Source organism: Grus americana, chromosome 16, assembly GCF_028858705.1.
Source record: "Grus americana isolate bGruAme1 chromosome 16, bGruAme1.mat, whole genome shotgun sequence".
Classification (NCBI taxonomy): domain Eukaryota; kingdom Metazoa; phylum Chordata; class Aves; order Gruiformes; family Gruidae; genus Grus; species Grus americana.
Genome location: NC_072867.1, coordinates 17,857,464 through 17,879,933, shown reverse-complemented (window position 1 = coordinate 17,879,933; position 22,470 = coordinate 17,857,464). Strand labels below are relative to the sequence as shown.

Here is a 22,470-nt window from a genome sequence, read left to right as displayed (position 1 = left end):
GTCTTATACATTGTGTAGTAAAATAATGAAATCATAATCTCTTCAGTAGATGTTTGAGAGAAAACTTCAATCCCAGACAGCATCTTTAGTTGCCTAAAAAGTGCAGGAAACATGTTAGTGCAAGGAAACATGGTCTCTTGGGGATGGGGTGGAGGGCAAGGGAAGAACAACCAAACACTAAACGTACATACATTCTTTCTGTCTTTCCATTTCCATTTCTTCCCAGAGTGTTATACAGCAAATGGGGCTGACTATCGTGGCACTCAGAACCAGACCTCCCAATATGCAGGGAAACCTTGTCTTTTTTGGAATGAGACCTTTGAGCATCCTTATAATACTTTGAAATATCCCAATGGGGAGGGAGGGCTTGGAGAGCATAACTACTGCAGGTAAGAAATATCTCATTGCTACTAACATTGCCTGTATACCCAGTGTTACTTTAAACAGTTGACACAAAATTAGGAAACTTCCTGTCACACAGTGAAGAATGTCAGAACCATGGATATCTAACAGGTTTTGTTTTATCCTGTAATCAGTACCCTGGATTTGCAAGTACCGTTAGTAGAATAACTTCTTCAACCCAGCTCTCATCCAAAGTCCATATCATCTATCCAATATATAATTTGGCATGACGGAGAAAGGCTAGAGACTACTTAAATGAAAAGGTGGAGATAATAAAAAAAAAAGACCCAGGTCAGAAATACAGAAGCACTACTGAATGTCTATAGGAGTCTCTGGTACATTGTGGTTTTTATCCTCACCCACAAGCCTGTTTCTGTTACACACTATGTTTCCGAGTTTGGTGCTAATGAAAGTTATATAGTCACTAAAAATTCTCAGTGAAGATGAGCTGTTCAGTGACTTAGAGTTGTTATTCGAATTCAGAAGCTAAACCATCAGTGGTTGCCAGCTCAAGCCGCGGCAGATCCACTTTCATTTCCTTGCCTTCTGGAGAAGTCCTCCATAACTATGGATAGAACTCAGAACAAAACTTAAATGGAGCCAAATAAGAACCAAGGTTCAGAGATGTTTAGGCTCTGCAGGCTTTTTTGAACCTGCAACATTTAACTTCCTGATGACGTGCATCAGGAAGTTGCATGCACTTCTGCCTTTGCAGGACTGACCATCTAAGTTTTTATGCCCATCTATACTTGCTATGGAAATAGGTGGGGGGATAACCTGATAGATACATTCCTTAAACAGCAATAATCACCAACTCATCTAGGATGCATATAAAGTTGAGTGGTGTCTCTTACTCACTGGGTAATGGGGACAGAGGTGTTTAAGAGATTAAGAATTGAGTTACTTGGGGCATAGCAAGAAAAGCTGTAATGTCTCTTTCGTGAGAAGGTTCAACCCACACCTCAGTTCTCCTGGAAGATGCCTTTACTTAGCAGGTTATAGGCTTTCTAGGGTAGAGCCTATACACTTGCCACCTTCATGTTGAAATCATTTCACTGTAAGCGATATAAATCGGGATAAATGAGGCAAAATTACCATGCAGGAGCTCAGCACAATTGCTGTCTCACAAACATAGGTCCTGGTTCTTGATCCAAGAACTTTTCCATATTTAATCAGAAATAGACATTCAAGAAAATATGAGAGAGACAGAGCCAGTCAGTTAATGGAGAGTAAGAAAGCACAGAAAAGAGGTCTCGTGACATGCAGCAGACATGAGCACATTGATGAAAGGAGTCAGTGACATTTCCAGAATCTTCGATGACTCAGGTGGATATTTCTTATTGAAGAACATTGGTGAAGGACAGGGAAGAAAAAGACTTGCTCGGGATCTTTTCCAGTGGCTGCAGCAGTGCTTCAGAATAACACTGTTCAGTATGTTGCATGAGTGGACTCTGTTTTCAGCCGTAGAAGGAGAAAGCATTATTGCCAAGTTCTGAATTGACTCTCTTTTGAATCAGTTCAGCATCTTACAGGAGCAAACAAAAATAGACCACCTACAAGAGAAACTCCATAGAAGTTGAGCATTCTCTTTAGAAAATGTCCTGGAAACCAAATAAACCCATCAAGCTGTCTAGTATCAGATTGACATGTGAGCGCTAGAAGGACTGTCTTCCTATCAAAAACATTTCATACCAACTTCACAGCCTCCCTCAGCCCAACACCGCCAAATGCATAACAATTCTCATGACATGTAGAGAGCTCTGTCACTCAGTATGCATACTAATATGAAGCTATAGAAAGGCTAGTGGCCACTGAATTATCTCTGATACAAATAGCAGAATCAAGAATTTTGATTATTGCTGTGTGGCAACATCCTAGATAGACTGTATCTACAGTCTTATCTACGGTCTTTTGGCGGTCATCTCTGGCTAATACTTAGGCTAGTACAAAGCAAAACATGTACAAGCTATGCAAAAATGTGCGTAACAAACTGAGTGTTTATCCCGGTATTCAGGTAATCCTTACTAGAGTCTCACTTTGCTTAGCAAATAAGAATTTGGTGTTAAAAGGAGCAAGAAGCCTATAATCTAGTATGTAAGCCTGAGAAATTACTCAGTTACCAAATACAGCTTTTTAACCTCAATCTGCTAGGTGTTACATTATCCTCTTTGATACGGAGTTTGACCGGAAGGTTAGCCATTTCCTTCCTTATGCTGTAACACTTGGCCCAGGAATATTCTCACAGATATATGGGAATATAATCCTAAGTAATGGATGCTTTTTAACTTCACCTTCTGTTGAAAAAAAGCTTGGAAAGTCACTGTTTTAAGAGTGTCAGAGGCTGTCTTTAGCATGCAAATCTTGTTGAGGCCTTGTGAGTGAAGATACCGCTGGTTTAGCTCTTTCTCTGCCATTCATTTGCTTGGTGACAACGGACAAGTTGATCTTCCCTTCTCAGAGGCAACATGTATCTCACAAGGCTTTTTTAAGTCATAATAAATTGCTTTGAGGCTCAATTTTAGGGACAACATTTGAATAATCTAATTTTACACTTAAAGCATTTATCAGAAGCATATTATCTCTCCATGGGTGGTCCTTACTTGGAATACTTTGTTTACTGCAAGACACTCTGTTAAGATGGAGATGCCTCATGATGTTCCACTAAACCTCGTTTCAACCATAACAAAATTTTGCAGGCTGAAGTTTTTGGAGATTTTGAAAGACACTCAGTTGTTTTCTAATTGTATGCACTTTTGAGGTTCAAAGCAAAGGTTTCTAAAGGCATTCATCACGTTTCTCTGCAATTTCCTTGGATTTTAAGGCATTTGTATGTGGAGTGCCATTACCATGATTCAGTTGCAGACATCTGATTTCTGTCATGCAGGTGTAAAGCCAAAATTTCCATAACTGTGAAAACAAGGAAAATTGTGTGATTTCGAGTACAAGCTTTCCTTGATTTTAGCGTTCTACTTTCTTTAGCCACTAGCCTTAGGCTTTCCTCATCCGCTACTTTTACTAGTCTGTTTGAAAGACTAACTAGCAGCATTTTAGTCAGCTACATCGACCTCAACCCACCAGTTCTCTTCAGGGTTCTGTTATTTGACCAAAAACCATCCCCAGCAGTTCTAAAATTGGATCTCCCACAAAGAGTTCTTGATGTGCCCAAATGACAACATGAAGCTGAACTGACATTTCAGTGTAGGGGTGTCTCATTAATAGAATTCATGCCAAAATACGTGATAAAATGATTGCAGTTGGCCCTAGTAACAAGAAAAGGTCGACCTAACTGCCCAAAGTAACAATTTATTCTCTTACATTCATCTTTTCAATGTGAATAGTTTTTCAAAGTGTACGTAGAAAAAAACTTTAAATAACCTAATGACTAATTAGGTATGGATTTGTAAATGATGCTACACAACAGCAAAGAATAATCATGGACACGTAAGGAATTATCTCATCCATCAATATATCAGATCACTGAAGAAGATTTATTCAGCTTTACTGAAGGGGAAGAAAAGACATCAGTCTTTCCCAGAAGACTTTATTGCATAAATGTTTTAGTCATCATAGATACAGAAAGTTGGGGTCTGGACTATTTTGTACCAAGGCAAAAAACAAGTTTAGGAATCTAAGGAACCTGTATGCAGGATGGGGGGGCTGAAAACCTTCTTCTATCTCAGTACTGTCCAGAAATAGCTCTGCACCTCTTAGACTTAAAGAAAAAGGAAGTTATGTTTTAGCCTTTACTAGCATTTTATGCTTGCTGTGTACTATAATAACCTAAGTTGTCTGAACTTCCTGACCACTTTTTGCATTTTTGCATTTTATTGGTATATAAGTCCAATGGGTTTAAATACTCGATAGGTATTAGAGCAAAAATAGTGATGACACTGAAGCTTAATAAGATTTATTTTTATGTGGGGTTTTTTTTTTAAATATTTGATGACTTTTCATTCACTCTCTATTTTTCTCTTTCAGGAACCCTGATGGAGATGTCAGCCCATGGTGCTATATTGCAGAGCATGAGGATGGAATATATTGGAAATACTGTGAGATTCCGTCCTGCCGAAGTAAGAGCACCGTGCAACTTTTTTAGGCCTGCATTTCTGTTGAACAGAGATTGGCAGTTATACACTAGTGGGTAGTGATTTTCAAACGGAAACTAGGATAAGGCAAATCAGCTTATTTTCATTTGCAGACTAAGCAATATTTTAAACAGGACTCTAGAGTTAATGACAAGCTTACTGAATCATTCCTCCGTTGCTATCCTTTTCATCTTATCTATCTCAGAATTACTGGATTATATTATTTACAAATAATACCAGAGAATCACTCGAAACTTACAAAGTACTGCTAGTTTTTTGAATCCATAGAAATATGTCATTCATCTATTAAAATGTAGAGGACAAAAATGAATAGGAAATTATTAATTATTTTTTTTACAAGGTACATATGTGTCCATCATTTGCTATTAGCTTGTAAAATGGATGGCATTAGTGTAACGAGTATAACACCTCATACACAGAATTGCTTGGAAGAAATAAAGACAATATGAGAGGACATAGGGAAAAGATGGCTATTTGTTATGTATATGGGAGCTCTGGGCTAGAATTCTATTCCTTGCAGGTGCGTATACTCAGCATTGCTGTGAAACTACAAACGGGACTTTGTTCGATTTTTTTTAAACAGATAATTTACAAGCTATTCACTTCCAGCATTTAATATTTTTAATGCATTATATTATTTACCTTATCCAAAATGTGGAGATTTTGTCATGATTCATGTCAATATATTCCAAAATTTTCATTCCTGAACGCTCCAGGATAAACTCCTAAGAATCACATTCTTTAAAATATGCCTAAGTATTAAAAAGAGATTCTAGTTTTGCATGTTAACAAGCAACCATAACTACACATTTTATTAAGTCTAATCATTAATGCCTTTACTTGCTTTCCTAACTTCTTCTGTGGAAGTACTCTCCATTTCTAAGGGATAACACGACTATACTGTTAAGCATCAGAGCAGTTGTCCTTACGTAGGCATACTTCTGATTGGATGGAGTACATTTCTTACTCGAAGTTAAGAAAACAAAACCAATCAAAGAAAAATGGATTTAAAGTGATGTTTTTACTTTGTCCACAGTTTTCTTTTTTTATGAATGTGAGCAATTGATTCACATCTTCAAGCTAGACAAATATGTAAGTGTGACCTTAAGTCAATGACTTTTACCTAGTCTTAAGTACAGATTGAGGAGTCTAATTTAAATAACACAAAATCATTCCACACTCCAATAGTCATTGTTCAGAGGACATCTTACTCTTATTTTTCTAATATACCAGGTCCTATTTAGGAAACATGACCCTCCTAATTAAGGAATTTATCTTGGTCTAAAATGAAAGAATTTGCATTTTCTTTAAAGACCACAGATGTTAACAAATTCTCTGGATATGGCACCAGTAAAAAAGCTGAAAGGCAAATTCTCTCCACTCCATTTGTTCTACACAAAGGATCCTTTTAAAACCAGCCTCACTCATTTTCTCTGTGGTGGGGAGCAGAGGATTTTAACTTGGACACTTACTTGCACAGATAATCCAGACTTACATTTACAAAATGTCCTTTTGACCAGTAGCAGCTGCTTCAAGCATTGCACTGAAACTGGATACTAGAAAAAGGAATTGCAGCAATTTAGAACAAACTGTACATTGCAAGCCCATCCAAGTCTTAATACAAACCTCATGGTTTATGAAGCTGTGTAAGTAAAAAAAAACTTTTATTCTTCACCAGATTTTTTGTTTTCAGTAAGCATGATGCTAAATCATATGACCATCAAAACCAATTTGCAAAGTGCATGATACAAAACTGAGTTCTGTGATGGACCAAGAAAGCAATGGTGTAAAGAAATCCTATTTGAAATTTTTAGAGAAGTAAAAAAATTGTCTTATATAAGCTTCTTTTCCATAATTATGTTTACTACTAGAAAAGACAAGTATCTGGAGCATAATTTACCTATAAACTATACCCACATAATACCACTGCAGTGCCAACAACATGAAGTGTCTTGATTGCCTGGAGAGATTTGCATGCAATGATTCAGTGTAGCAATAATTAAGAATCTACAGCTAAGAATTTTTCATTATGATGATGATTTCACATGATTATATCGTGTCTCGTTTGCTAATATTTATACATAACACTAAAAGATTAATTCAGAAATGTGTTCTGGCATTCTGCATGTGTAAACACGCTATACAGAATTTAGCAATGTTAGCTGAGGATGGATGGGAATAATCACAGAATACAGTGGTAGCTACCCCAGTAGGAGCTTAGTCTTTCCTTTTCTTCCTCTCCTCTTCTTAATGGCTTTGCTATGCAGACTGGAATGGACATAAACAAAGTAAAAGGCAAGAAGGCAGCGTTGAATCTTGAGAGAACATGTGCTTCTCACATGGGCAATTCAGAAATGAATTATTTAGATGGCTTGTTTTCAATGTTGCAGCTATTCCTGACTTTTTTGGTCTTGTTGTTAATGAGGTTAGTTGAAATTCAAAGGAAATAACTTATGCTCCCAAAAGGTAAAAGAAATAAAGGCTTGCTGTCCCACTTAATTGCATCTCCATATTTATGGCCTGCATGAGTCTCACCATAAGCAGATTTCATTACTGGAATCGTATTTCCTGTGTGCATGTGTGTCATGTAATAAATTTATTTATTACTAAAATATTGATGGTGTTAAATGGCAGAGCCAAGTGATTAATACAGGTGCATATTACCATTGCAAAAAGCTAGGAGGCTCTTGGAGGACAGCTAGATGAGCACAGCTGGAACATGGTTTTAAGCTCAAAAGGATGAATCTCATGCTTTAATATATGCGCCTTAACATGTAATATGCACAAGGTCTGGTGTTTGCCAGGACCTTATTATGACAGATGCTGCTTAAAAGAAAAATAGCATGCTTGCACAAAAGAGGTGACCTTTTAGGCACAAGCGAACAAGTAGATACAAACAGTTGAAGACAGTGTAACAGTAAGACATCACTGATCAGCATGAACAGTAATAGCAGAACATTGACTACCTCATTTTTGCCAAGATTCTTTAGTAGGCTAAACATTAAGGCAAAAGATTATGTTGGAAATTTTTAAAGGTCAGAGTAACTAAACAGTCACTACTGATCTAGAAATACTTCTGATTTGTCATTGCATTTTTATATATATATATATATACACACACGCACACACACGCACGCACACACACACACACATATATATAGTTTTATACATACATATAGGGTTGTAGGATACCCCAGGTTGGAAGGGCTCTCAGGCCATCATCTAGTCCAACCTCCTGCTCAAATCGGGGCCAGCTCTGAGATCAGACCAAGTTACTCAGTTTGTCAGTTTAGACCAAGTTTATCCAGTCAGGCCATGACAACCTCCAGGGACGCAGAGTGCACTCCCTCTCTGGGCCCTTGTTCCCGTGCTTGACTGCCAGCACGGTGAAAAGATTTTCCTGATACCCAGTCTGAACATCTCATGTTTCAACTTAAGCTCCTTACCTCTTGTCCAGAATGCATCACTGTGAAGACCCTGGCTCCATTGTTGTGACAACCTCCGTGTTGGTATTGCAAAGCTGCTAGGGGTGCCCCCCAAAGCCGCCTCTTCTGCAGGCTAAACAAACCCCAGTCCCTCAGCCTCTTACGGGGTGACTGCTCCAGCCCTCTCAGCATCTTGGCTCTCTAATGAACTTGCTTTGGACAATTAATGTCTTTCTTGGACTGGTGGGCCCCAAAACTGGACATAGTAGTTCTGATGTGGTCCTAACAAGTGCTGAGTGGAGGAACAGTCACTTCCCTTGATCTGGCTGTGCTCGTCTTAATACACGCCTGTTGGCCGCCTTTGCTGCCCAGCACACTCCTGGCTCACGTTCAGCTCCGTCCATCAAGATCTCCAGGGCCTTTTCTGCAGAGCTGCTCCACATACATAAATGTACACTGTCTTGTTTTAGATTTATGTTGAGTGGCTCCCTGTGCATACAGCCTGATTCAGTTTAATACAGTATGAATGAGGAGCATATTACTCTAATATTCTGAAAATATTTGTAAAAAAGCAGTCATTTGAGATCACTGTTGATCTGATATAAAAGCGTTGTTTGCCAATTAGATCTTCTCCAACTCAGATTACAAATGATCTCCCCTCTACTATTATGCTTATACTATGTACTCTAATTACCCTGCAGTAGCAACTCAGTGGTGTCTCAAGTTTAGGACCAGCCCATCAGTTGCCATAGGCATATCAAAAATCACATATGCATGTACAAGAGTAATTTTTTTTCATGTGTTGTCCCAGTTCAGAAGAGTGTTTAATCATGTATTTGATGTGGGACTACTGAAGTGCTTTTAGCTGAGCATATATCCTTGGGCTCATGTAGTTTATTGAGTTTGAAGTAATTTGAAGAGCTAGGCACTGGCATGGAAATTACTGTTCACTATTGGGCTAGATTGGTTTATTCCCAATCATGTGATACTAATACTGTTTGCTAGATATGAGAAAGTTAAAATACTGCTGGGACACCAAAGAGACTAATTAGCTTTAGGATGCACCTAAATGCCACACTTGATTTAGTTACAAAATGTATGTAAGAAGTTTTCAAATTACTCAGTCTAGTTTCTTAGCATGGCACATACTGAAGTACTAATTGTCTGGAGACAAGGTTGAAGGGTCTTACCAATAAAGCTGCTTTGTGTTTTTAGGAAATCCCAGGTCTCCTAGGAAAATGAGCTAGGTTAGTTAAGTAGGAAGCTTTTTCAGGACGGTAAAATCATGCACTGCACAAAAAAACCCCTGAGCTCTCTCAGAGATACCTGCCCAGCTCTACTTGGCTGGGGTGGGGCTGCAAATGGGGATTTCCAAAGGTATGTTAAATCAGGCTGTAACTTGAAGTCTCAGTACTTATATGCATGTTGCTGTAGGGCATATCAAAGCCATAACTCCATGCAAGCGTTTATAATTGAAATTGTATCATTCTTAAAAAACAAAATTATTTTATGAACAATATTTGAAACAACATTATGTAATTATTCAAAAAATATACATACTTGAATTTTCTTCCCAACTTCATTAATTTTTCTTTGTAATACTATAATCATTCTCCTTAAGAGTATAATCATATACATGCCAGTATATTTGCTTGTCACTGATAGATATGCTAACCCTCTTCCTCAAAATAAGGAAGCTGCCTTAGGCAACATAGCCTAAGTCTGGGAGCAAGTTCTCAGACAGAACTGTTAACTGTTCCAGATGTCAGGATGATTCAGATTTTAACGGTAAGCTGACATCAGTTTACAAAAAAAACCAAACCCCTATTGGTAAGTCAAAAACCTGAAATAGTGCTGTGCAAGAGAGAGTTCAGAGTTTACTTGGTACTGAAATAACAAATGACTGAACAAGTAAAACTGTCATACAGTTCTGTGACCACATTACATGTTATACAGAGATGTGGAGGTTAGGTGGACAAAAAATAATCCTTGTCAATCTGGCACAGGGATAAAAATTACCTGACTACAGATCTGGTAATAGATTTAATTCCAAGTATGTGAGCAGATATGACAACTAGGGAAGGGATAATTTTATGCCATTAGCACAGCACTATATTGTACCCCACATCTTCTCTAGTAGTCATGTCTAAATTCTAGTACTTTGATAAAAAGTGCAAAAACAAACCAAAACAAAAACAGAGGACAAATTATGCACTGAAGGGAGAAAACGCTTTCTGACCTCCCACAGTGACCAAAGAGCCTTGAAATGTTGTATTAATACAGCAGATGTTTCTTTAAAAAAGTAATACTGCTCACTTTGGATCTCTTTGTACATACCATAAAATATGATACTTGGAATTTATATCAGAATTTGAGTTTTAAATATTAGGAAATTCCCCTATATAAGTTTATAGTCCCTCCCATAAAACTTGCCAAACTCCATCCTGAAACAGTTTAGGTTCCCTTTCTCAAATATCCTGTTTAGAAAACTTCCAGAACTTCATTGTTTTGAAGATCAGGCAGAAATCACACTGTTTAATTTACATTGTTAGAATATGCATGATCATAGGCAAAAGACCCCACAAAATCTCCGAACTCAATGCTTTTTTTTTTTGCCTTTTTTTTTTTTTTGTCTCTATCAGGAGAAATGAACCAGGTATTTATCTTGTCTATATTACTGCAGCATACAGAAACCAACTACATAATATTTCAGCTATATTGCTAAGAAGATACAATGCTATTTCACCATCTGTCATTTATCCCTGGGCATGTTTGGAAAATATGACAAGGATCTAGCATAGAATAACATTTCCCATACTGTGAAATCAAGACAAGAGCATATTGAGGGGTGCTTAGCAACCAAGTAGTGCATAAAGTGGTCTGTGTCTCGGGTGTTTCCAGGCACACCTTTACCATGATTGTTGTCTGTTATTCTTTCCAGTGCCAGGGAATCTAGGGTGTTACAAGGACCACGGAGAGCCACCACCTTTGACTGGCACCAGCGAGACCTCCAATAAACTTACTATCCAAACGTGCATCAGTTCCTGCCGAAGTCAACAATTTAAGGTGATTTTTTTTTGACATAGATTTGCAAAATGTTTTCAAAGACAGAAGACGGCAATATGCCTCGAAGTCTCTTATCCTATTTCTCCCTCCCCTCTCCCCCCCTTTTTTTTTTTAACCTTTAAGAGATCTAAGGTCTCACTCCCACTCCATAGGACCTAGCCCTCTTCTCTGCATCCAGAGGAATCTGGGCAAACGACCAATTAATAATGCCAGGATGCCAGGAGAAAGTATGCTTGCTAACTGCAGTTATGAGTGATGGGGTGCCCTAATTGCTCTCTATTCCATCTTTCTCACTAGTCTTAAGTAGCGTCCTGACAGCTCAAATAAAAACAGTTTGTGGTGGGACCTCTGACTAATCATGTTGCTCCAAAACACACATACTCTGTTGCCAGCTTTCTTGCTCATGCAATCCCCTGCTGTCACTCCTTTAAATATTATCCCTTCCTTCCTTATGTATCTTTGTTGTCAAAGTTTGCAGGCATGGAATCAGGTTATGCTTGTTTCTGTGGAAATAATCCTGACTACTGGAGATACGGGGAGGCAGCCAGTACGGAATGCAACAGTGTTTGCTTTGGAGACCATACTCAGCCTTGTGGTGGAGATGGCAGAGTCATTCTTTTTGACAGTAAGTATTGAAACAGGCTGTTTTTCCCAAAGGAGAGGCCTCAAATGTTCAGCAAATTAGGGAAAAGGGTTTAAATGCAATGAAGAGAATTGTTGCACACAAAACAGCAAAACACCTAAATTCAGTATAAAATAAAGCTGTTTTCCATTTCTGCATAAAATTTATATCCATTAATAATGTGAAATAGCTCTTCAAAGAAATGATGCCTGCTCAGGCAACTGACTCTTGCTCCAGAGATTGTCTCTTACTTCTTCACAAATGGTACTAAAAGTCAGCTATCACAAACAGCATGTCACGGAAGGGCTCCTTCAGAACTGATCTTACCAAAGAATAGATATATGATTAAGTGAGGTACCTCAAATAAAATTTCAGTCTACGCCAACTTAGTTTTTTTTATTAAACCAGGCAAGACTTGCTATAACCTGGTTAACACAACACAAAGCAGTGTAGTAGAATTGGGACAGGGAAGGAGTATACTGCAAAAGTACAAACAAGTTACATTGCTGTTATGACCATCGTTGATTTCATAATTTCTTATACATAGAAATCCTCCTTTATACTCTTCAGTATACATACCAGTGCCAGCCGTGTAACTTCACAGATTGATGATATGAATACCCATTTGTCTGGCTGCAGTACAGGCTCCCAGTATAGCCAGGAGTACTGGAAAAGTTCACAGTATGCACCAATACGTTGCTGCTTCTCAGATCTCAACTGCCTCTGATGTGGTAGCTACCTTTTAAGTGGAGTTATAAACTTTCTGGAAGTAAAAGTGACATAATTTTCCACCTTATGAACACACAACCAAACTTCCCATCTCCTTACTCTAAACTTCTGGTTCCCAACTAGCAAGACAGAAAGACATTTCAGTTGAGAGAGCAATCAGTCACTCTACCCACTTCCACATTCTCTCCAAGATGTGAAAAGAAGCACCAGAGTTGCATGTTGCTTTCAGTGTTGAGATAGCATGTAGCTTTACACTGCAGCATCCTCTGTTTCCTTCCGCTCTTGGTCTCCCAAATCCTCGATGGGTAAGGACTTCCTTTGTAGCTTTCCTTTTCTGGCATGACCGAGGGCTCAGCAAGATGTTACCCTGAGGACCAGCACTGTCTTCTGTGGTAAACAGCAAGGGAGAGAGCTATGGCTGGGTAAGAGAGGTCATCCTAGCAACTGCCACCTATTTTCTGTTCCTCATGAGCAACACCTGCTCACCTCATTCCTCTTTTCCAGATTATGTCATAGCCCCAGAACCTTCACCCTGATCTCTGTGCGTGCACACACACACACACACACACACACACCCCCCCCCCCCATTACCCTTATGTGTTTATGTGCTACTGTCATGGCCTAAAGCTGTAACATTCAGACCCACAACACAGAACTCTGCCAGCTCTAGAAGGAAATGAGAGAGGGAAAGCATTTCCATTCCATATGGGGCAATGCTGTACTTTGTTAGGCATCTGTGGGCCACTAGTCATTGACATTCTTAGTTAATATTGCTGGTTTGAAGAACATCTTGTGATTCAGTAATTACAAACAGCACAGCCAAGTGTAACAATACCTATCAGCCATTTGTAAAGAGGAAATTTGATATCTCAGTAACAAATTTCAATTCTATCATCAAGTCAATCTATTCTATCCAAACAATTCTATATATTCAATTAAATCACCAGCTCGTGTTAGCATGGAGTAAGTGCCAAACACAAGCTCCTCTATGGGCCTTAGTACCTCTGTGGGATCTTTCACATTCTTTCTATTCTTCTTCTTCTGTATTCTTTCAGTTCCTTTATAAGGTCTTTCACAGTGTGGCACTGAAGTGTGAGGTTTGCTGAGGCTGTGATCAGGCCTTGCTCCAGAAGAAGAGAGAAATGTTTTCCTATGATTTTTCTGGCAGACATATGCAACTTCTTGTTCTTGTTTCCCCAGCTCTCTTTTAATTTGTATTTATAAAAGCTCTTTCTCAGAGGCCTGTGAAAACTGAGACACTTCAAAACACTTCCTTTATTTCCATTCTCACAGACCTCTATTACAGGGCATAAATTTCAGAGAAAATAATTCTAATTGATTCTTCAGTCCATCAGCCTATGATATGGGGGAGTGCTAACTCTGATCCAAACAGTTTTGTCATGAAATACATTATTATGTATGTATAATATTGTGTATTTAGGGGAGATATACATATATATATATGCGCATATATACCTACATACAATACATTTTAAAAATTATGTATGTGTGTATATAGGTATGCATCAAGTCAGTTGGTTGGCATTTGAGTTTCTTTCTGGATTCATTGGTAAATAAGTTTGCACTGGGAATCTGGATAGTCATAAAGGAATATAAAGATTTACTGGGCATGTACTTGTTTTGAATATAAAAGGTAACAACAAATCTAGAAGATTTTCTGTAAACTTCATAACAGGATCTTTTTCAAGTTACTTAGGGAAGGTAAGGTCAAACATGAATTGGACAAGATCAAAAGACAGAATGCTTAAAAAGCACATATAAATGACCACAAAGGTGATCAAGGGATTACAGCATCATTCATACAAGGAGAGGCTGAGAGATCTTGGATTGCTTAGCCTTGAGAAAAGAAGGCTCAGGAGGGATCTTTTCAATTTGTATAAATTTGGTGGAAGGGTGTAAAGATGAAGCCAGACTCACCTCAGTGTTATCCAGTGAATAGATAAGAGGGAACATGTACAAATTGTAATAATACAGAAAAATCCATTTAAATATAAGCAAAAACTTTATTTATGGTGAGAGTGACACTGGAACAGGTTGCCCAGAGAGTTTGTGTAGTCTCCATCCTTGGGGACTCGAAACACAACTACACAGTATCTCCTGCTTTGAGCAGAGGGATTGGACTAGAAAAATCTCTGGGCATCCCTCCCAACCTCAGCCATTCTGTGAAGATTTGTTTTTCAGTTTGATATAGCTGTGAAGGAGTTTCAGTAATTCAACAGAGTCACTAATCCACTTTCCTGCCTGATAGGGACAGAGTAGAAGTCCCTGAATCAGTGATTTAGCTTTCATCCTGTTCCTGCAGGGATGCAGGAAAGGGTACATGGTTACATGCAAGGATATAGGATAGTTGTGGTATTCAAGATTGATACGTAGGTCTCAGAGTAATGAGGCAGAATGAGTGTATCCCGAGCAAATGCTCCCAGTGCTGTGGAAGGTAAAGAGTACCAATCCGAGAGACAATGCATCCTGCTCGGGTATCAAGTCTATACCTTCAAGTCACGTTAAAGTATTAGAAGCTACAGAGTGCTAAAGCTGTGCATAATGAATGTATAACCTCTTTTTTTTTTTCATTTTTCTCCCTCTCTTCTTTTCACAGCCCTTATTGGTGCCTGTGGAGGGAATTACACTTCTGCTACAGCTGTGATCTATTCCCCAGATTTTCCCGACACATATGGCACAGGCAAAGTCTGTTACTGGACCATACAAGTTCCAGGAGCATCTCGAATCTACTTCAGCTTTGCCCTTTTTGAAATCAAAGATGCTACAGATATGGTGGAATTGCTGGATGGCTATACCTATCATGTTCTAGCTCGTTTTAATGGCAAGAACCGGCCTCCCCACACCTTTAACATCTCTTTGGATTTTGTCATTTTGTACTTTTTCTCAGATGAAATCAATCAAGCCCAGGGATTTGCTATCAGATATAGAGGTGAGAGGCTAACTTTGCTGTTTCTACCTTTCAACAAGCTGTTAAAGCATTTAATTCACACAGGAGATTTCTGAAGTGGCAAGAAAAGAGCAAATACTTTAACTGTCATGTCTACAGGTGTTTCATCTATCTTGTTGCCACTGCTCAGTGGGTAAAAGCTCCGCTAAGATTTCTCTCAATTTGGAACACTCCAGTCAGCTATATCATAAATAGCAAAATTCACATTTTCAAAAATTCAATCCTATACATACCTGCCTTTCAAAACAGATTGGAAAATGATAAAGCTGAAACAAAACCAGAAAAACCCAGTAGTCTCTCTGCATCTTGGTTCATCTTGGCTCCTTCCAACAATCTGTTTCATTCAGATGAAAGTCATCAGGAGAAAACATTTTACTCCTTGATTTGTACCAACAGTTAATGATGAATAGTTAGCTTCCAGAAAAATTCTGAGCACCCCAGTTTGGTGAATTACAGGCTTTTTCTGGCATCAGACATAATTTGATTATTGGAGTTCTTGAAGTAAACCAGGGAATAGCATGAGTCTGTTTACAAGCACAAAAAGGCCAATTAAGTCTCTTAAGAAACTGTTATTGTAATCATACTCTTGTGTTTTCAGCTGTGAAGGACAGTGTACATCAAAACAAGATTCCAATGAATCAGACGCTTTCAGAGAAGATAACTGAACAAGCAAATCTCAGCATCAATGCAGCCCGGTCATCAAAGATACTTTATGTCATCACAACCAGCCCAAGTCATCCTAGTAGCTCCATGCCTGGTAATACTACATGAAAATGTGGAAACGGGAAAAACATTTTTTTTTTCAAGACACAGTCCAGAGTCACTATTTCCTTTGCTTCCTTCTCCACATTATGTGATCCACTGTGCCTCTTACTAACAGATGAATTTTCATTTAGTCTAATTACCACTAACTGTGCTGCTCTCATCACTTTTCAGAACTCACTTCTCAGCATAAATCAGTTAGAAAGACTGTGACGATGGTGAGTCCTTGAGAATGAAAGCACATCAGAATATGTGAGTCAGAGCAGCCTCCTTACTAGAATCAGCTTCAGTGACCAGTGTCTACCACAGAAGTGGCAAGAGGTGCTGAAAAAAAGAGCAAGCTTTTGTAGAGTCCGGAAGTGCCTGGATGCTGCGTGCATCCCAGTTATCCCAATTCACAAAAGCTACAGCAGTAATACAAAGAGGGGTAGACAAGGACGAAGCAAGTTTATGGGTGCAGGGGAGATGCCACTGAGAACTGTCATGTGTCTAGAACTCAGCTTCAAGACACCATTCAGGAAATTGTTGAGTCGTAAATAATAGAAGACTGGACGTGCGCTCTTGGTGACTATCCCGATTGGTCTCTCCTATCTTTAAACTACCCTGGTCATCTGGGTTTACATATCATTGAAGCTGGGTCTCAATCACACTATGGACACTCTTAATAGTTCTGTAGTCCTGAAGCTATCTGCATTCCAAACCTGAAGCATAAAGACATGACTGCACGTGAGCTGCCTATACCCAAGCTATCCAGATTGCAGGACATGCCTAGGATTCTGGGCAGATATTCTGGCACTAAGCCCCGGCTAGTGCCTGAGTTACCACAGCTAACGTTTAAACTGCTTGGTGTTAAACTAGCTTGGGCATACTGACCTAAGATGAAACTGCACCCTTTGATTTTATGCAGTTATGAAAATACAGTTAAAAATCATCCTGAACAGTCAAATGAGGAAGGCGCCTTTGAAGAAGGGGCATTGGCTGGGAGGGAACTTATGCTTCATTTTTTTTGCTCCTTTGAGCTTCAGGACTTCTGAAGGTGACGGCTTTTATTCAGTTGTTCTAGTAATTCAAGGTCCTTGCAAGGCTGTTCACTGTGCTAAATATGTCAGTTACATGCTAGTGCCACCCCTTTTCCCATCTCGACATGCTGTAGCCTCCCGCTGCAAGATTATGGAAGTCCAAATGAAAAGGTGATGTATTAATTTAGAAATCAGCTCCCTCAAGCCCCAATCTCTTAAACAGGTCAAATGTTCAAATGTTACAATGTGTCAAGCTGTTCTTTAAGTCCTGCTTGAGTTACTGGTACAACCAGAAATAAATTGAAATGTAAAATACAATGGCCAAGAGCCTTCAGTGTCTGGTAGTAAAACAGCAGACCACAAATACTGATCACCTGTCTCAGGAAAAAACCACCAAAAATTAGTGATTACTTACATAATTACTGATAAAAACTAGGGCATCTCCTTGCAAACATGGAGGTACTACTGGTAGCGTATTTTCTAGTATGTTTAGTCTGCTTTTAAATTTTTCTCTGAGTGAGTTTTGATTCCTTTCTTAGATACTGGTTAGATAATTTTACTGGTATATGCTTTGGATTTTCCCAACTTCCAATTTTACAGGGAGCAGTCCTGCATGGAAAAAAACAGTTCTGATACTGAGAGTTACACAGTTTCTGCCAGTCTTTGCAGAAAATACTTAAAGGTTTAAGGCATCTTCAAATTACAGTTTTGAATAAAGCATCAGAAGACTATGTGGTTCTTTTGTGCAATATTCTTACTTTAAAAATTGTAAATAAATGAATGTACTGAGAGCCTCTCCCTCTCCCTCTTCTCTTTTACAGAGTGGACAATATACAGTCTCACAGCACTGCTCATCCTAAGTGTTACAGCCATAATAGCAAAGATATTTCTCCACATGACCATGAGGTGAGTATGGAACAAAACTGTCCCTGAAGAACTGACATCTCAGCTCTGTACGAAACCTGGTACACTTAATTTCTCTGCCTTCTGAAGCTGTCAGATTGGTGATATTCAAAACCAAGTTATATATTCAAGACCGAGCTATGGTCTTGTTTTCACAAAATTTGTTTTTTAAGGAATAAAAAGGTTTCTCATACTGAATGATGTTATACAGCAAAGAGGAAAAGGTAATCAGACATCTCACATTGGTGGGAAGGGGTCAAATTATGATACTTTGTGGGGAAAAAATTAAAACCTCATCCCAGATTGGGGAACTGAGGAAAAAAGTTAGATATAGGCTAGTTAATACTTACTTTCTTTTACTGAAATATTGAAAATGGTTCAAAAAAGAATCACAAAAATGAAAATCTGTATTATGGTGTGACACTTTGCCAGTATAATTTTTTTTGCCTATTCAAAACAACATAAATTTATTACTATATTTCTGTACACTTATACCAAGTAATTATTGTGTCCTCTAGATGGACGCTCATTGAATGAAATGACAGGTGAGTTATCAACAAAACATAAACGTTGAATATTGTATTTACATACCACAAAGAGGCTTAAATATTCAAAGAAATTAATTTATATTAATAGCAATTAGTAATAGAATATGTACAGACTTCTTAGCTTAATGTCACTGCTTTCATTATGGTAGCAACTATTCTAGCAACAGAATGCCTAACTTTTCATTTGATCAAGAAACAACCAATAAACACTCCAAAAACCTACATAACTGTGCAGCAGGTAGAAAGAAAAGGTGTCACAGATGTAGTGGAAGCTGCTAGCATTACCAGTGTAGCACTTATGCAGACATATTAATAATAGCAGCTTCCCAAGCACCTTAATGCTTACAGCAAATTAACACTTGTTTCCTAGATCCCATCAGATACCATCTGCAACTGAAACAGAAGATTCCAGTGAGGTTACTACCGCTGGCGAGATCTGGAGTATATTTTACCAGCCATCCACATCGATATCCATCTTCAAGAAAAAGCTTCGAAGTCAACAAGATGATTGCAACCCACTAGTGGGAAACTGAAGTGTCTTTTATTTTACAAGAATCAGTCTTCTTAAAATCCAGGTGACTTGGGAATAATCTTTTTTTTTTTTCTCCCAATCTCATATATGTTTTCCAAAAAGTTCATTTCCAAAGGCCTTTGAGTGACTTTGCCTATCTGCTGTTCTCTTGAGTACACTATTGACAACAGATTTAATTGCAGCAATAGTCTAGTGCTCATCAAATTTGTAGTGCTCTTAATTACTGCCTTTAAACCATTGCACTTGAAATATATGTAAAAAACTGTAAAATTCAAAATGTCCTGTACCCCTGTCAAAAGTAATTGAATTGGTTGAGGACTTCTTGTGTCCTACCTTCCTGTACCACTGTAGTCTATGAGAATACTTTAGTCCCTTTATTTTCAAGGGTGAAGACAGCAGTAGACACTGATAACCTGTTCAGCTGCCACAGCAGCCAGAGCTTATTGGCCTTAAGGTAAACATGTCCAAATGGTACTATACAGTAAAATGGGAGTCAAAGACTTTGAGAAACTATCAGCCTGATTGCCCAGTGCTCTGCTGTTTCTACAGAGACGTACAAATAAAAATCAAAGAGAAATCTGGAGGCAAACACTGTATGGAGTTTGAGCTGCAACTGTGAGTTTCGATGGAGTAATGCTCACCAGGTCAAGGTCTGCACCAGCAATGAAGACTTTTAAATGACTATGACTGACCCATCATTCAACGATGACTATGATAATTTTGTTTGTATTCACAGTGATCCTTTAAAAAAAATATTGTACTCCAGTCTGAAGTCCTGCATTCATTCTGGATGTAAGCTTAGGGCTTCTTAAAGGATTGTCCAAAAAAATTGTAAATCCACTGAGACTGACTAACACAAATTCTTACTCCGAAGTTAAAGATATTGATCTCAGCAGCCTGAACTATTTACAAAGTTGTAGCCTGCTATCAACATCTCACCTATGCCAGGCTGTGCATGTGAACACACACGTAACAGTTGCCTTGATATTTATCTGTGAGAAGAAAAAGTGTCTCCTTGCCTGCAAAATTAAAATTGAACTGCATTTTTAAGATTAATGCCCTTAATTGTCAAAGAACTAAAACATCAGTGGGGATCTGACCTGTGAAATAATTTGTCTTTGATTGCAACAGACAGCATTAATGATTTTTCCTCTTTGGTAGAATATCTGTCGACCCACAATGCTCAGACTTCTCACCCCACCGCTGGGGATCAACAGTGAGTCTTTCAGCCTCAGCAAGGCTGAAAATCAGCAATACGTTTAGGAAAAACTGACAATACAGGTCAGATAAATTGACTGGAGAAATTTACTGAGTGAGCAGCTCCTCAAACTAAGTTAGAGGAAATTCAGTGAGAGCCATTAAAGTACAGTAATTCTGGTTAAGACAAAAGGAATAAATATAATTTTAAACTTATACCAGTGGTCTGTATACACCAGACCTGCAGTCAGAGAACAACTATTAAATGCATCTGCAAAAGATAACCAAGAAAAGCAAGAAAATTGTCACTGAGTTTAAACTCATTATAGTATCTGCCCTTCTGTTTTGAACATAGAACTCCCTCCCCTTCATGAGGTCTATAGATTTCCTTGAAAAAATAGGGCATCTAAGAATTAAATGATGAAATACTGTGCCTTACTTGCCATTGTAGATCTGGTCTTTTACCTGAATTGAATTCATTCCAGCTCCCTTTATGTACCACAGATGAGTGCCAGAGACAGTTGAACAATACCACAATAAATGCTTAATAGAAACAAGACATTACTAAGCCAGCAATTATGGAATTGTTTGTATCAAAAATGGACTATCGTGGGAACATCTAGTACTTTCGTGCATGAGCTGCTGGAAAGCATACAAGAAAAGATAATTACAGTATCGCCTAAAATCAAGAGAGGATGAGTTGTAAAATACACTGGTTATCTCTTATGTGTCATCAGGTTGGACCAAAAAAACATTGTTTCAGATCCAACAAAAATTTTTAAATTGCCTTTTTAACAATCAGGTTTTGCATCATGCTGTGTAGGGGAAGAGTCTACCTCACAGATTGTAGCAAACCAAATTAGTTTGCTTCCTAAGCATGCTTAATATGGATCACTAATGGAAAACCAGGAGGAGAGAGTCAGAGTGTAGAACTAGATCCTTAAGTTATGAGCACATTGTGATGAAGCTTTGTTTGCTTGCCTTATCGAATGTTCTTGAGCAGTTAAACATATACAAAGGGACATTCATAAAGGAGTTAGCTAATGCTTATAAAATGGAAAAAACATCAGGAGCACCCCATGACTGATTTCTACCTACTGCAGAAGGAAAAAACACAGAGCTGTTAAACTTCTTTTCTTCAGTAAAGAATTTAATTTCACTATAAAATTAGAGAAAGCCCATTACAAACAACAACAAAAAAACCCTGATGCTACTAATGCAAAATCTAGGGAATTTAGAAACTGAGATTTTTTTTGCATTGATCCCTTAGGTCCTCAACTGTTTTTTAAATGATAAAATCATGAGCCTTTCTTGGGGAATGTTTATCCAATTTCTGTATGAAAGACCCATAAAAACAGAAGTTATAGCAGATTAACTGGCCATGGCAATAATGAATGCGACTAAGCATAAGGCATTGGAAGGTGCACAGGTGAACACACTGATAAATGTGTAGAGAAAATTGTTATGTCCCCCCCAGTTTTTCAGATTGTCTGTTTCTAGATACCTCTAATATTAGGAAAGAGAGCAATAGCTAGAAATGCATGGACAGGGTCCCTTAAATAGCACTGCTTACTATACAGGCCTGAGACCATGAAGAGCAGGGAGATCTCTGCTATGGATTTTTCTCAAAATGTGGTATGGTCACTTGCACTCCTAGTACAAACGCTTTGGTGTTATGGTGGTATGTGGCCAGCATATATGGTAGCCATTAACATAGCACTTTATGATCTTTGCTATATGAGTTTGGGGAGAGAAAGAACAAAAGTATGACATGCACAACTGTTGTAATCCCATTATGATTCAGCATATAGAAATGCCCCTGTGACTCTCACAGCTGAGTGCTGACAGCTGGAGGGCACAGACACCTCAGGATGTTAGTGTTTACGGCATTTTCTTCAACAAATTGAAAATAACTTCACAACAACTTTTCTTCAACAACTAGAAAAAAGAAAAATTTGTTTGGAATTGTATCTGAATGGCCTTCTGACCTCCTACTTAGCAGTTCCCTCAACAGGCTGGACAGGCTGCAAATGTAACATTGGCCACAATTTCAAAAGCAACAGTTTTGACAACAAAACCATCATGAGGAGCTGCCGCCTCATGTACACGCATTCCAGCCCCTGCTCTGGCCCCCTCCTCGCTCCGTTGTGTTGGTATGACCAGCTGTGTGGTGGTGCAATAAACTGATCAG

At 38.5% G+C, this 22,470-nt stretch overlaps 1 protein-coding gene across 2 annotated transcripts in view; it reads left to right on the top strand.

The window, feature by feature from the left end:
- KREMEN1 (kringle containing transmembrane protein 1) overlaps window positions 1–22,233 on the top strand; it is a 33,087-nt gene extending 10,854 nt beyond the window's left edge. Inside the window, exons 3-11 of one of the 2 annotated variants that reach the window (XM_054844741.1) lie at window positions 227–389; window positions 4,381–4,472; window positions 10,875–10,999; window positions 11,471–11,624; window positions 14,968–15,300; window positions 15,917–16,075; window positions 17,921–18,005; window positions 18,921–19,125; window positions 19,632–22,233. In XM_054844741.1, coding sequence (XP_054700716.1) covers window positions 227–389; window positions 4,381–4,472; window positions 10,875–10,999; window positions 11,471–11,624; window positions 14,968–15,300; window positions 15,917–16,075; window positions 17,921–18,005; window positions 18,921–19,083 — 1,274 coding nt within the window. In that variant the 3' untranslated portion in view covers window positions 19,084–19,125; window positions 19,632–22,233. Of the gene's footprint in view, window positions 1–226; window positions 390–4,380; window positions 4,473–10,874; window positions 11,000–11,470; window positions 11,625–14,967; window positions 15,301–15,916; window positions 16,076–17,920; window positions 18,006–18,920 lie in introns of both variants that reach the window. The other variant, XM_054844740.1, reaches the window with a different exon arrangement.
- The last annotated feature ends 237 nt before the right edge of the window (window positions 22,234–22,470 follow it).